A 16,404-nucleotide genomic window follows, 5' to 3' on the forward strand; every position below is an offset into this window, starting at 1 on the left:
GGTTAGCCAGGATGGTCTCGATCTCCTGACCTCATGATCCTCCCGTCTCGGCCTCCCAAAGTGCTGGGATTACAGGCTTGAGCCACTGCGCCCGGCCGGAAATACTGTTATTTTTAATTTTTTTTTAATTTTTTTAATTTTTTGAGATAGGGCCTGGCAACAGGGCCTCACTCTCTTGCCAGGCTGGAGGGCAGTGGTGTGATCATGGTTCACTGCAGCCTGACCTTGTGGGCTGAAGCGATCTTCCTGCCTCAGCCTCCTGAGTAGCTGAGACCGCAGGCACGCACCAGTACACCTGGCTAACTTTTTATTATTTTTAAATTTTTTTGTAGAGACGAAGTTCTTGCCTTGTTGCCCAGGCTAGCCTCAAACTCCTGGGCTCAAGCAGTTCTCCTGCCTCAGCCTCCCAAAGTGCTGGGATTATAGGTGTGAGCCACTGTGCCCAGCCTTTAAGAGAGAGAGAACGGATAATCATTGTAATTGTACTAAGTGCCATGATGGAGAAGAATCACTTTCAGCTTAACTTTACCAAGCCCTGGGAGCCTGTTTATTATTTATATAGTAGTTTTATTTATTTATTTATCTTTTTGAGACAGGGTCTCAGTCTTTCGCTCAGGCTGGAGTTCAGTGGCACGATCATGGCTCACTGCAGCCTCAACCTCCTGGGCTCAGGTGATCCTCCCATCTAAGTTTCCCAGGTGACTGGGGCTACAGGTCCATGTCACCATGCCCAGCTAATTTTTTGTATTTTTGATAGATACAGGGGTTTGCCATGTTGCCCAGCCTGGTGCACTCATGGGCTCAAGTGATCCTCCCACCTTGGCCTCCTGAAGTGCTGACATTACAGGCGAGAGCCACTGTGCTCAGCCTTTTTAAATAGCTCTTTTATTCCACTTGTGTACTTTCACCATCACAGCCTTAGTTCAGGCTCTTCACATTTTTTGCTTGGTGTCTTACAGCAGTCTGCTGACAAAGTTTTCTTCTGTATGCCCTTTAGTAATCCACACTTCATACTCCTTGACAAATTGATCATTTAAAAACCACTATTCTAGCAGGTAACCATTCACATCTGACTTAACTGCTTTCTAGATTTCTAGAAACCTTGGGCAAGTTACTTTACCTCTCTGAGCCCCAGTTTCATTATCTGTAAAATGGGCATAATTTTATGAAATTGAGTTGTGGGAAAATTAGATGAATTAATGAGTGTAAAACTCTCGCCACAGTGTCTGACACACCATGAGTACTTAGGAGATGTTAAGCTGTTGTTATAATTACTGTTACTATGATTCTGCCTGAAATCTGTTAGTTGTTTGCTATTGACTGGAATACAGTTCAGTTTTTCTAATTTACGATAAAAGACTTTTCACAATCAGCCTGTCTGTCCTGTGAGAATTCCCTGCCATATGTCTTACGTTCTAGCACTAAACAGTGTGCGATTTTCTAACTCCATTGTGTTCTTCATGTCTTCATGCCATCACGTACAGATGGTTCCTTTTCTCGGAAGCTCCTACCTTTATATTGAATTAATTAGTCTCGTATGTTTTACATCAAGCATCAGCTCTTCTCCCTGTATTTGTTCCCACCATTTGTACATCTTCATGTTTCCCAACTAGTTGCTTGTGCCTATATCACAACACTTACCTAGTCTGCTTTCCTTTTTTATTTATTTAATTTTTATATATTTTTTGAGACGAAGTCTTGCTCTGTCGTGCAGGCTGGGGTGCAGTATGATCTCGGCTCACTGTAACCTCTGCCTCCCGGGTTCATATGATTCTCCTGCCTCAGCCTCCTGAAGTTGCTGGGATTACAGGTGCGTGCCATCACACCTGGCAATTTTTTGTATTTTTAGTAGAGATGGGGTTTTACTATGTTGGCCAGGCTGGTCTCGAACTCCTGACCTCAGGTGATCCACCATCCTCGGCCTCCCAAAGTGCTGGGATTACAGGCTTTGAGTCACTGCGCCTTGCCTGATTTCCTTTTGTAATTGTTGATTTACTTGTTGGATTCCCAGTTAGTTTGTAAATTATTTGACAGCAGGGTTCATATCTTACTCAACATACATTTTTTTTTTTTTCGTGCTTAGCACGGTGCCTGACATACTGTAGGCACACAATTTTTGACCCTATCAAGTGGGTAATAGCACTTGGGAACTATTCAAATGGTTTTTATGGATGAACGAATATACCAACAAAGTTTGTTTGCCTGTTTCTTGTTTAACTTTAGAAATTCACAAGAGTGTATATATATATTTATTATATATAACACTGTCTATATTATACATATTATAATGATCCATATATAAATTTGTGGATACTTATCATGGCATTAGTATTTTTTATTCCTTATGTATACATGTGTATACATGGCATGAATAGAGCAATAAGGGTGGATAAGAAGACCTGTTTGTCTAACCCTTTTGGGAATAATAGAAGGGGAGGTAGTATTTAAGTGTGAATATCTAAAGCTTGGGGCTCTAGCCCTTTTTGAATATACCTTCTGTAGTTTCCTCACCAGTGCTTATTAGAGTAGACCAGGCCTTGCTTAAATAACGTGTAAAGGTCAAGGAGTTCCCAGAAGAATAATTTGGTGGGTGTTCAACTGCCTTTTTTTCTGGTGCAGCCTTTCACTGGGCTTGGGGGGCCTGGGATAGGTTTCTGAGGAGCATGCTTAGAGTGTTGGAGTGATTCAGATATACAGGGTTCTTTTGAGCTTTGACATTAGACACCTGCTCCTAGCCAGTAAGTAAACCAAGAAATCTACAAATTAACATGAAAATGGGAAGCTTTACCCTTCTGTATTTTATACAGACTATAATATTTGTCAGAGTTTTTAGTGTGTACAGTTAATGTGGCAGCAAGGATAAGAAGATAATGCTTTGAGAGCTAATGTTTTATTTTGATGGCTTCTGAGTGTGTGAATTTATGACCTTAATACTGCATTAATGGCTTCTTTCCATTTCACATAATGTGAGGTAATGATCATTTGCTTGTTATCTGACTCATCTTTATGGGAATAACTCCCATATGCCAAATGATATCTCATGTGTGTGCCTGGAGAAAAGGAGCCAGATTGTTGTTAATGCATTTTTGAAACTACATATTGCAGAGTCTACAAACTGAAATAGGAGCTATTTGGTTCTACTTTGATATTTTTCAATTATTGTTTTATAAAATACGTGCCATTTGAGAATGTTTTAAATGTGGATTGTAACTTGTTTTGGCTCTGTTAGGCCATAAATAGTAATTCAGTTTTCTCTTTCTACCTGAATAATGACCTGAAAATAGCACATGAAATTAGAGTTTTTAAAAAGAGTTGTACTCTGTTAATCAACAGATTTTTTTCATATTTTTGATTTTGAGATACCATAAATGGGAGTTTCCTAATTGTATGCAGCAACTTGCCTACTATATGTATGGTGAGGTCCCATCAGCCCTCTGTGGCTGGATGGGCACTCTGACAGCCTGAGCCTCTACTGGTTGCCTCTGGCTTCCAGCAGCCTCATCAGTTTACTGTTAGATGCCATACAAATATGATTTTCTCTGTGTGTGTTGACAGGAAAAAGGTTGGGAAGGATAGACTATTTGAAACACCCAGACTTGGTTTTTTTTGTTTTGTTTTGAGACAGAGTCTGACTCTGTTACTCAGGCTGGAGTACAGTGGTGTGATCTAGGCTCACTGCAACCTCTACTTCCGGGGTTCAAGTGATTCTCCTGCCTCAGCCTCCTGAGTAGCTGGGATTACAGGCGCCTGCTACCACGCCTAGCTAATTTTTGTATTTGTAGTAGAGCCGGGGGTTCATCATGTTGATTAGGCATGTCTCGAACTCCTAACATCAAGTGATACACCTGCCTCGGCCTCCCAGAGTGCTGGGCTTACAGCTGTGAGCCACTGGGCCTGACTGAAACACCCAGACTTTGAAATGAAGCATTTTGTTCCAGAATTGTGATTCAGGATCCTCAGATTGTATGATAACTGTTTTCTCTTTTTTGTAAGTTTCGATAAAGTAATTTTTTCCTATTGAAAAAATAATACACATTCTTTGTAGAAACTTTAGAAACTTAAAATGAGCAAAAAGTAGAAAAGAAAAATAAACTCAACACCAAGAGATAAATACTATCAACATTTTATTATCTATTGTTTCGTAGATTTTTTTGTACCTGTTACTGAAGATATGTTCTATGAAAATAAGTGTTTTGTAATCTGATTTCTTCACTTAAAGATAGGTTGTTAAAAAAAGAGTTATTTTTAGGTTGAAGTTTAAGAAGCATTTTCCAGAGTATCTTTTTTGATCATTTCTACTGGATAGCAACTTAGGTGTTAGGACATGGTCTTCCAGCTATCCAGATAATCCAGGAAATGCTTATGAACTTGATCTCTGAGCAGCAAGCAACTAGATATTGTATTTGATTCCACCAGCAAGGGAAAATCATCATCAGGCATTTATGCAGATAATTGTATAAAACATAGCAAATTATTGCGTCTGCGTTCATGAAGGATATTGGTATCTAGATTGCTCTTTTGTAATGTCATTCTGGTTTGGTATTGGAGTAGTGCTGGTTTGAAAAGGGTTGGCAAGTGTTCCCTCCTTTTTTATTTTCTGAAACAGTTTGTGTGGAATTGAATTATTTCTTCCTTAAATGTTTGATGGAATTCACCAGTGAAACTTGGAGTTTTCTTGTAAGCAGTCTTTTAATTAGATTAATCAATTTAAAATTTTGAGTTTAATTAAAATAGATTAATAAGGCTTTTAAAAATTTTTGTTTACTTTTATTTTAGTTTTTGTGGAATTTTTCCCTAAATTGTAGAAATTATTTGCTTAATGTTTATAATATTCCCTAGTACCCTTCTGTCTGTAGGATCTGTACTGACATCCCCTCTATTGGTTTTGAGATTTGTACTTGGTATTTCTCTCTTAAATCAGTCAGGCCAGAGTTTTGTCCATTTATTAGTATTCTTCAAGAAAAAAATTTTGGATTTTGTGGATTTCTTTTTTTCCTTACCTTGATTTTTGCCCTTATTAGTTCCTTTCTTCTGCATGCAGGATTTAATTTGCTCTCGTTGTTGTAGATGGAAGGTGGAAATTTAGATTACTGAATTTAAACTTTTTTTCATATATAAACATTTAAGCCTATTCTAATATAAGCATCTTTTTGTTAATTACATCTAATTTAATTCTGTTGTTGCCAGAGAACATAAACAAGAACGTTTAACCTTTTTCATTTATTGAGGCTTGATTTATGGCCTAGCGTATATTCTGTCTTCATGAATGTTTCGCATTTAAAAGAATTTGGTTCTTGGATATAGTGCAGGTATTGGATATAGTTTTGTTTTTGTTTTTTTTTTTTTTGGCCAGCCAGAGTCTTGCTCTGTCACCCAGGCTGGAGTACAGTGGCACGATCTTGGCTCACTGCAACCTCCACTTCCTGGGTTCAAGCAGTTCTCATGCCTCAGCCTCCTAAGTAGCTGGGATCACAGGCGTGCACCACGATACCCAGCTAAGTTTTGGATTTTTTAGTAGACATGGGATTTCACCATTTTGGACAGGCTGGTCTCCAACTCCTGACCTCGTTATCTGCCCGCCTTGGCCTCCCAAAGTGCTGGGATAACAGGCATGAGCCATTGAGCCTGGCTCTTTCAGCTGTTTAAAGATGTCATTGTTTTGTTTTTGACAAGAACTTGGGAGTCATTGCTATTGTTTCCTTAGATATAAGGTGTCTGTCCTTCCTTTGTCTGCTTTAAAATTTTCTCTTTGTTATTGTTTGTCAGACATTGATTATCATGTGCCTTGATGGCTTTCGAGTTGATCCTGCTTTAAGTTCATTAAGCTTCTAGATAAGCAGTTTTGTAGATTTCTTCAAATTTGCAAAGTTTATGGCTATTGTTTTTACCCAATTGATTTGTTTTAAATTTGTTGTGGCATCTTTTTCCATAGAGAATTCCCTCCCTCCCTTCCTCCCTTCCTCCTTTTCCTCTTTTCCTCCTTCCCTCCTTCCCTCTTTCCCACCTTCCTTCCTTCCTCCCTCCCTCCCTCCATCTACCATTTGTCACTTTTTTCTTTATAAAGTCAGAATTTCTTATATTTAGGCCTTTCTTATTGCATAATTGTTAAGGTTTTTCTCTTGTGTTCTTCTGGCGACACTATTAAACATTTACATATTTGGCTTCTCTGATGTCTTTCCATTCCCACTAGTTTGCCCTTGCTCACTGGTTCTTAACTTGGAAGTAAAGAATGTACATATATGAGAGATTGTTCATTGAATTCACTATGAAAATGAGGAAACTGAGGCCATACCCAGGTCATACCCAGGTGTCTTGTGGTAGCACTGAGACGAGAACCCAGTGTTTATTATTTTTAAATTCTTGCTCATTTCCATTTCTAGTTTGGGTAAATGGGCACTGGACTGAAGTCTGCTCCTTGAGAATTTGGGTGTTTGTTATGTCCCACCAGAGTACTAGGCACTGGTCATAAACATTATGAACAAAATGGACACAGCTCCTGATATTTTGGAATTTATAGATTAACGAATAAGGCAGACAGTAAAAAGTCTGACAAATGATATGGTTTGGCTCTGTGTCCCCACCCAAATCTCATCTTGATTTGTACTCCCATAACTCCCACTGTCACGGGAGGGACCCAGTAGGAGATAATTGAATCATGGGTGGCAGTTTCACCCATATTGTTCTCGTGATAGTGAATAAGTCTCACGAGATCTAATGGTTTTATCAGGGGTTTCTGCTTTTGCATCTTCCTCATTCTCTCTTTGTCTTCTGCCATATGTGTAAGACGGGTCTTGCTTCTCCTTGCCTTCTGCCATGATTGTGAGACTTCCCCAGCCATGTGGAACTATAAGTTCAATTAAACCTCTTTCTTTTGTAAATTGCCCAGTCTCAGGTATGTCTTTATCAGCAGCATGAAAACGGACTGATATAACGAACAAATGTATAATTATTTGGTGTAAGAGCTGTGAAGGACATGAAATCATTGGACTGGTGAAAAATAATGGGGCTCAGAGGCTACTTAAGGTGGTCAGAGAATGCCTTCTAAGGAAGTGCTATTTAAAGTGAAGCTTGAAAGATGAAAAAAAGCCAGTGAAGTGTTAGAGAAAGAGCATTCCAGGCAGAGAAAATAGCATCCACAAAAGCACTGAGGTGGGAAAGAGCTTGGCAATTGGGCAGATTTGAAGAGCTACAGCTGATGAAATTATGAGTGGGGTGTAAACTTTTTCACCTTGCACATATCAGTTGTCAATTTGCTGGTTAACTTTTACCATCAGTGTTTTTTGCTTACTTTTCAGACAACTTCATTGACACCTGCTTTGTAAAAATCTGTACTGTTGATTTCTTTCCCAAGCCACACGAGCAACTGGAAAAATCCAGTGATAAAGTCTTTATTTCCACATTGTTACATGAAATCTTGTAACGAAAATGTATTTTTATCTGGGTCAAAACACATGCTGAGTTTTCTGGAGTTACTGGTTGTAACTAGAAGTAATGGTAAAAGCAAATCCCTTGCAGATGCAGTGTAGTGCATAGAATCTATTTATCTTATCAAAATGAAATAAGAGAAAAAATCTGTTATCACATGGCAGTGTTTCCTTAGCACATAAATATTTTTCAGGGCAAAATTGTCATCTTGCTGGTTTTTATGTAGCATCTGTGCATTTGCCAGTTTTTTATTCTTTTGTTATTTTGCACCTATGTTATTTTGCACCTATGTCTGCTTTGAAGTTTGGTTTTTTATTTTAGCAGTCTAAAGACAGGGAACTGATTTTTTAAAAAAAGTTATTCCCACTTACAAAAATGGCTGTTCCAGAGTGTATGCAGTATCTTGTTCGGCTTTAATAAAATTAATTAGACTTATCCATGCTGAATGACCTCTCTGGGATTTTTTTGTGTGCTTTTAAACTATTGATCAATAATCAAAATAAAGAAACTTGTAAAATGAAGAAACTTTCCCCATATATTCCCACAATGTATATTAGAGAAGTAAAGGGAAGTCTGAACTCTACACATTATTTCTTTTAGGTAGGTGGATGACTTCCGTTATAGAATTCACATTTCACTAGTAGTCCTGGAGGGATGGTCCTTACCATTACCTTGCCATGTTAATAGAGATTTTTTTTTCTGAGAGACATAGGTGTCACTCATTAGTGAAACATTAATCACTTTGTGTTCCAGATCCTGGGAATAGAATGTTGAGTAAGACATTGTTTCTGATTTCAATGACCTCAGAGACTTGTGGGGCGAATAATTATGTAAACAATAATATGATGTGATAAATGCTATGCAAGAGGTGTGTACAGAATATTTGGGGTCACAGAGCAGCCAGTTTTCAAGAGTGTCAAGGAAGGAGGGGGTAACAAACTAGACCTGGAAGGATGAGTAAGAGTGGAGATGAACAGCCTGGGTAGAGCAGCAATATGTATAAAATGCACATATGGGTGGAACACGGTGGCTTACACCTGTAATTCCAGCACTTTGGGAAGCTGAGGCAGGCGGATTACCTGAGGTCAGGAGTTCGAGACCAGCCTGGCCAACATGGTGAAACCCCGTCTCTACTAAAAATACAAACGAATTAGCCAGGCGTAATGGCACATGCCTGTAATCCAAGCTACTCAGGAGGCTGAGGCAGGAGAATTGCTTGAGCCCAGGAGATGGAGGTTGCAGTGAGTTGAGATTGCGCCGCTGCACTCCAGCCTGGGCGACAGAGTAAGACTCTGTCTCAAAAAAAAAAAGGCACATATTTGCTCATTTGCCAGGTTGGCGTGGTATGAGTGGGTTATTAGGTATTTGACAGAGAAAGTGATAGAAGGCAAAACTGGAAAGCTACAATGGGGCCTTTTGTGACGGGCCTTTCATATATATTGAGGAGTTTGGACTTGGTTCTGTTGGAAATGGAGAACCTTCAGGGATTTTAAAGTGGCAGAAGAATGTGATCTGCTTATCTTGTTATTTTAGAAAGATATCATTTTGACAGTATGGAGGAAGGAATAGAAGGGAAGAGACAGATGGCGGAAGACCTGTTAGTAGGCCAAGCAGGAGATGGTGAGACCTGAGCTGGGATAGTAGCAGAGGCATCAAGAGAAGGCCATACATTCCTGGAGCATTTTTGAGGTAATTGTAAGGCCCTGGTGGAGAGGCGGCATGTTGTAATGCCACCTGCACTGCGTGGGAAGACAGGATGCTGATGTTCTGGGTTTTGTTCTACTCTTGACTCGGGTTGTCACCTTGAATCTCCTAATCATTTTGAATTCTTGTTGGGAAAGGAAGAACACTTATCTGTCTACCTGACTCTTCAGTTCTGAAATTCCAATAAGAGGAAACCGAAGCAAACAAAACACAACAATAAAAAACCTCAAACAAATCTGACTTAGAATTTCACATCCTCTTTTTCTTCTTTTGCAGCTGGTAGCCTTTCTCTCCATTTTACTGAAAATTCAGAACAGAAAAAAGTTCAGTTGTTGAGTTATTAGAATTATTAAGATGTTATCAAAATCTTGAAATTGTGTGATTGACTCATGAGTCCTTGATTTACCTGCCTCTTTCTATATATGTATGTATGTACATGTGTGTATATATATGTGTATATATTCCTCCCCTTTCTAATACAATGTTAGTGTAGTCCCAATTTGTATCTTGGCATCTGTATTTGATGTATTTAAAAGATCAAGTTGCAATTTTTATTTTTTGCTTTTAGAGGAGTGAAACTCATTGGATTGGAATTGTTAATATTGTCTGCCCATTCTGTATGCTTTGGATCTCTCTCAATATTACAGGTATTTTGCGGTGTATTATTCCTGGGCCTTTACCAGACCAGGGGCTGCTCAGCATTCATCAGACCATGCATCAGTAGACTTTGCTTCTAAAATAAATAGGGCATAGTTGGCAGTGGTTTGTATTTCCCACTCTTTCTTGAAGTGTGTTTCTGGAAACTGCTCTTTTTTATTGAGGGAAGCATTATTAGAGATCCTTAGGAGATGATGTAATTATTATACTTGAATACTTACTTTAGTTGCAGTTACTAAAAGCGTTAACTGTCTTTGTAATATATTGTTAAAAGCACCTCTTGTCTCTTTCGTTCTAGTTCCGAAAGACCCGAAACCCCAGTGGAGACGGGTAGCGTGGAGTTATGATTGTACCCTACTGGCCTATGCTGAAAGCACAGGAACTGTGAGGGTGTTTGATCTCATGGGAAGTGAACTCTTTGTCATTTCCCCGGTATGTACATAGCTTAAATTGAAAACATAGTTTTTTCAATGTCATGTATGTATAGATACTTGAATAAAAGAGGGTGAAGGGGAAGATAATACAAATATAAATCAGAATAATAAGCTGTGGACTTAAGATGTCCAGAATCTAGTTAGAAATCTATATACATGCAATATTTATTCCTTGTATTTTGTGATACACTATCCAGATGTAAACCACGTGGTAGTAAGTAAACACTAAATATAGGTACAGAAAGTTATTATAAAGCTCTAGTGATGGAAAGAAGTCAGTGGTCTGTTGCAACAGGAACAACTTCAAGAGGAGTTGGAATTTGTTACAAATTGAAAAGGAGAGTAGAGAAAAACAAATGGTAGTAGTAATTTGTATTTGTTTACTAGTTTATTCTTGATTAATGCCTTTGATATATATTATGATTTTATATTCACAGCAGCCATTTGAGTAGGTTGGGCAGATGTTGTTCTCATTTTGTCTAAAAAACTAAGATTGAGTGGGAACAAAATGACTTTTGTATGACAATTCCGTTAATAGTGTCTCTTCTAGGAATCTAATGCTTTTTAGTTTGTATCCTTCTTCATCAACTGAACAAGATACAGGGTCAGCTAGAACAGTGGTTCTCACTCTGGCTATATCTTAGAATCACCTGGGGATTATCCAGATGTAAACCACGTGGTAGTAAGTAAACACTAAATATAGGTACAGAAAGTTGTTATAAAGCTCTAGTGATGGAAAGAAGGCAGTGATCTGTCCTTTGCTTATAAAGCAAAAGGAAAAGAAAAAAACGAATTACCAGATTGCCGAGGCTCTACTCACAGAGATTCTGATTCATGTGATCTGTGTGGGGCCTGGGTATTAATATCGTTCATAAGCTTTTCAGCTGATTCTGGTGAGAAGCTAGGGTTGAAAACCAGTGATAGAGAGAATGATTTTTTTCAGAAATAATGAGTGGAGAAACTAAAAATGTGTGTTGTGCTCATATTCTGGGAATCTTAGCCAAACTAAGGAGTCTGGGTTCTTATTTTCTAGACTGTTTCTGGCTAAAAGAAATACAATGCGAGCTGTATGTGTGCTCAAATGTAATTTTATATTTGGTCACATATACAGTAACTACAGGTGAAGTTTATTTAACAGTAACTGTTATTTAAGTTTATTTAACAATGAGAAACTGAAATAAGAAACAGGTGAAATTTATTTAATAGTATATTTTATATCATCCAGCATATCCAAAATATTATTTCAACATGTAATCAATATGAAACATTATTAATGTGATATTTTATGCTCTTTCTTTGATTTTAAATCTTTGAAATTTGATGTGTATTTTTATGTTTATGACATATCTCAATTCGGACTAGCCATGTATTAAGTGTTCACTGTGTGGTTCTAGACAATGAGGAACTATTCAGGGGGGTTTGGGAGGAAAACCTTTTTCTCTGCCTGCTTAAATTTAGCAGTAGGGGCCTGCAAATTAAACTGACAAAAGACAGATTAACAGGAGAAAAGTTGTAGAGTTTTTATTGATGTTAATGTTTTTACATGTACAGGGAGCTTCTCAGAAAAGACGTGAAAACTCAAAGAAGTGGTTAGACTCAGGCTTATATACCATTTTTTCTTGTTTTAAAGATAGAGTCTTGCTGTTGCCCAGGCTGGAGCACAGTGGTGTAATGATAGTGATCACAGTGAAGCCACACCTGGCTAATCTTTTAAACTTTTTGTAGAGATAGGATCTTGCTTTGCTGTCCAGGCTGGTCTTGGACTCCTGGCTTCAAGTGGTCCTTCTACCTTGGCCTCTCAATGTGTTGGGATTACAGATGTGAGCCACCCCGTCCAGTCTTATATACCTTTCTAATAAAGGAATATAAATTGTTGAGACGTAACTAGACAAAGGAAAGGGAATTTTGGCTTTTTCAGGTGGTAAGTTGTGGGAAAGTGACTAAGAAATGCATGGACAAATTCATGGAAGAAGGGGATTTTAATAAAGTCTGTTTGCACAGACTCATCTTGATATGACTTCCGGTCTCCAGGGATGAGTCCATCTCCTCCTCCTGGTACTGAGGAGCACTTTCACAAAGAGAAATTTCTGCCTTGTTTTTAGGCATTTAAGTGGAGGGCAAAGAATTTTTCCTGCATCTGTTGATTCTCAGTTGCCTTCAGCTCAAAATAATCCTTATGCCAAAGTGGCATATTTTGGGTTGGCATATTCGAATCCCCTTCATGGGTGATAAGCTTTATTTTGTGTGCTTCCCAAGGTGTACAGGCCTTCAAATCTTTAGCAGTTTAGCCTGGTATTTAGTTAATGGAGAAAGGTTAACATTGAGTGAGTATTTTATGTGTCGTTTCCTTTAGGTTGCTGATTAGGCAAATGGAAACTGGAGACTTTTTTTTTTTTTACCACAGGCTATTGCTGGCAGCGGAAGTTAACATTTGGAAGCTTCTATCTTTAAACAAGTTCTTAGAGTTTTTAGAGGCTGAATGGTGGCATTATCTTTATTTTTTTCTGTAATTGGCATAAAATCTGAATAGAAATTTACTATGTAGGTGAATATCTTCTTCAAAGGGACTGCTGTGGTTTCAGCCTGTGTCTGAGAGGGATGGTCTAGATTTGAGTGTCTAGATCTAGGCATTCTGACTTGCATGATTCTTGAGTATACAGAGCAATTCTGAAGTTATCTTGCATGAAGTGTACCTGAAGCCAGTATATCAGATATTCTCTGATTATGAATGTGTCAACTTTTTTCTAGTTTTTTTTTAGTAACTTAATTTCCTCCTCTTCTGTAGGCATCTAGTTTTATAGGTGACTTAAGCTATGCCATTGCTGGGTTGATCTTTTTAGAATATAAAGCAAGTGCACAGTGGTCTGCAGAACTCCTGGTCATCAATTACCGAGGAGAACTTAGAAGTTACCTTGTAAGGTAAAAATGTACTTTGGGAAGCCATACTTGAAATATTATTTATTTCTCTGGTTTAATGTCAGATTTTGATATTTCTTTTTTTTCCTTTCTGCCTATTATGAAAAATTGCAAATATAATAGGGAAGTTGAAAGAGTGCTGTGGTGAACACCCATTACTTCCACTTGGATTCTACAATTAGGATTTTACTGTGCTTGCTATATCATATTTCTATTCATATATCCACCCCTCTATCCAGCTATTAATCATTTCATAGTGACTTGGAGATATCAGTACTCAAATGCTTTAGCATGCATATTATTAATTAGAGTTTAATATTTGCTTATAGTTTTCTTCATTTTGAGGTAAAATTTGTATGAAGTGAAATGCATACATCTTAATTGTACCAGCTAGTGTGTTATGACAAATGTGTACATTTGTGCAATTCAAACCTCTGTCAAGATAGGGAACATTACCATCATACTAGAAAGTTGCCTCATGCCCCTTCCCAATAAATCTCTTTCCATACCCACTCCCAGAACAACTAGTGTTTAAATTTTTTTTCAAATCACAGATTAGTTTTGCCCATTCTAAAAATTTGTTAATGGAATAATATACAGTCATCCCTCTGTATCTGTGGGTTCTGCATTTGTAGATTTGATCAACTGTGGATTGAAAACATTCGGAAACTGTGTCTGTATTGAACATGTACAGACTTTTTCTTGTCATTCTCTGAACAATATAGCATAACAACTATTTACATAGCATTTACATTGTCTTGGGTATTATAAGGAATCTAGAGATTATTCAAAGTATACAGGAGGATATGTGCGGGTTATATGAAAATACTATGGCATTTTATTTTATTATTTTATTTTTATTTATTTATTTATTTATTTTTGAGATGGAGTCTTGCTGTGTCACCCAGGCTGCAGTGCAGTGGAGTGATCTCTGCTCACTGCAAGCTCCGCCTCCTGGGTTCACGCCATTCTCCTGCCTCAGCCTCCCAAGTAGCTGGGACTACAGGTGCCCTCCACCAAGCCTGGCTAATTTTTTGTAGTTTTAGTAGAGACAGGGTTTCATTGTGTTAGCCAGAATGGTCTCAATCTCCTGACCTTATTATCCGTCCACCTCGGCCTCCCAAATTGCTGGGATTACAGGCCTGAACCACCCCGCCCGGCCTACTATGCCATTTTATATCAAGGGCTTGAACGTTTGCAGGTTTTGTTATCCTCTGAGCATCCTGAATCCAGTCCCCCAAGGGTGTCTAGGAATGACTGTAGTATGTACTCTTTTGTCTAAGTCTCCCTTCATTCATCATATTTTGAGATTTATTCATATTTTTACATATATCACTAGTTTATTCCTTTTTATTGATGATTAGTATTTTATTGTATGAATAGCTCATGATTTTAAAAATCTGTTCTTCTATTGATAGAACCTTGTTTCCAGTTCTGGGCCACTGCAAATAATGCTGTTACAACCATTCTTGTACAAGTCTTTGTGGATATACATTTTCATTTCTCTTGGGTCATTATCTTCACGTGGGATTGCTGAGTCATAGGGGAGATGTAGTTTATTTTTATAAAAAACTACACTTTTTACCACATGATTTTATCAGTTACCTTCTCATAACGTATCAGAGTTCTGGTTGTTTTATATCCTCAGCAATATTTGGTATTGTCTGTCTTTTAAATTCTAAATACTTTATTGGGTATTTAGTGATATTCATTGTGGTTTAATGGTATTTACTTCTTTCTTACCTTCTTAAATTTAGTGTTGGAACAAATCAGAGCTACCAAGAAAGTCACTGTTTCAGCTTCAGTAGTCATTATCCTCATGGAATCAACACAGCTATTTACCACCCTGGTCACAGGTAAGTAACCATTTGTTCTCATATTTAGTGGAATATTAGGTGGACATAGAAATGTTGGCATAGATTCAGATAGAATAAACTATATTTATTCAGATAGAATAAACTATTATGTAGATGATACTTATAGGTAAGACAAGAAGCTTGTATAGTATTTCATGATTTCAATGATTTTCCATTTTTATTTATTCATTTTTTCATTTGACAAGCATATATTGATTTCCTACTCTGTGCCACATACTGTTCCAGGTGCTTAGGGTATATCTTCCTCCTGGAACTTTTTGAGGGAATGACAGACAACAAACAATGAATATAAAGTATGCGAGGAGCTAAGTATTATGAGAAAAAATAATCAGAGATGGAGAGTGGAAGGCTGGGAGAGTAGGGTGCAAGTTCTAGTTTGAAATATGGTGGCCACATGACCCTCACTGAGGAAGTGACATTTGTGCAAAGACCTGCAGTAGGTAAGGGTATTAGTAGTTTTTAGGTATCTGGGAGAAGAGTATTCTATGCAGCAGGAATAGCCAGAGCAAAAGCCCTGAGTTGGAAGTGTGCTTGGCATTTTTAGGAACAGCAGTGAAGCTAGTTAGGCTGAAGCAGATTGTGATCCAGAGTAATAAGGTGAGGTCAAAGAGAACGCGGTGAGTGCTGAATCATGCAGGGCTTTGTATGCTATAGGAAGACCCACCTGGTAACTTCTTACTTGTTTATTCTCCTTGTAGTTAATAATTCTTTTTAATTTGCCATGTTTTGAAATGTACTTATCACAGACTTTCCCCTAAACTCACCTCCATAGTGTAAACCTCCTTTTAGGTGTGCTGTTTGATCATCTTGAAGAGGTCTCAGAACTTTCTTCTGAGATCATGCAAGATCAGGTGCGTTCAGTGTGGTATGGCCAGGGATGGAGATCTCAGAACTTTCTGATCTGCTCCAGTTTTGATTTAACACCTGCCACATAGCTATTGTCTTGGAATTTCACTTCACCGTTATGCAGAAGATTGCTTCCCTATTTCTCTCTGGTTGCATGACCTGTTCCTTAGATTTTTTTTTTTTTCTTTCTTGGTTTATTTAACTGTTTTCGTGGGTCACAACCTCCTGTAACTTCCTGAGAAATGGTACATGGGAAATACATTGTTTTGAAGCCCTGCATATCTGAAAATGGCTTCATTTTATCTTCATGCACTTAATTGATCATTTGACTGAATAGAATTGTAGGATGGAAATACTTTTTCTATAAAATTTTGAAGGTATTTTTCTATTTTCTTCTAGCTTCTAGTAGTGTTGCTCTTGAGAATGTCATCGTAGTATAAACCCCATGTTTCTTTCTTTCTCTGCTTTTTGTCTTCTTTCTCTCTGGAATGTAAGATTTTCTTTTTTTCCCCCAGTGTTCTGAAATTTGACCATGTTATGACTTG

The 16,404-nt window shown here is 37.9% G+C and overlaps 1 protein-coding gene across 2 annotated transcripts in view; it reads left to right on the forward strand.

Annotated features, from left to right (window-relative positions):
- The window catches only part of NBAS (neuroblastoma amplified sequence), a 466,664-nt gene that overhangs the window by 11,393 nt on the left and 438,867 nt on the right, over positions 1–16,404 (forward strand). For both annotated transcript variants that reach the window (XR_001005077.1, XM_011971446.1), the window contains exons 7-9: positions 10,085–10,218; positions 13,006–13,139; positions 14,894–14,992. Coding sequence is in view for 1 of the 2 variants with exons in the window: in XM_011971446.1 (XP_011826836.1) it covers positions 10,085–10,218; positions 13,006–13,139; positions 14,894–14,992 (367 nt within the window). In the remaining variant the exon portion in view is untranslated. The remainder of the gene's footprint in view (positions 1–10,084; positions 10,219–13,005; positions 13,140–14,893; positions 14,993–16,404) is intronic.

Source organism: Mandrillus leucophaeus, unplaced genomic scaffold, assembly GCF_000951045.1.
Source record: "Mandrillus leucophaeus isolate KB7577 unplaced genomic scaffold, Mleu.le_1.0 Scaffold122, whole genome shotgun sequence".
In the NCBI taxonomy this organism is placed as follows: domain Eukaryota; kingdom Metazoa; phylum Chordata; class Mammalia; order Primates; family Cercopithecidae; genus Mandrillus; species Mandrillus leucophaeus.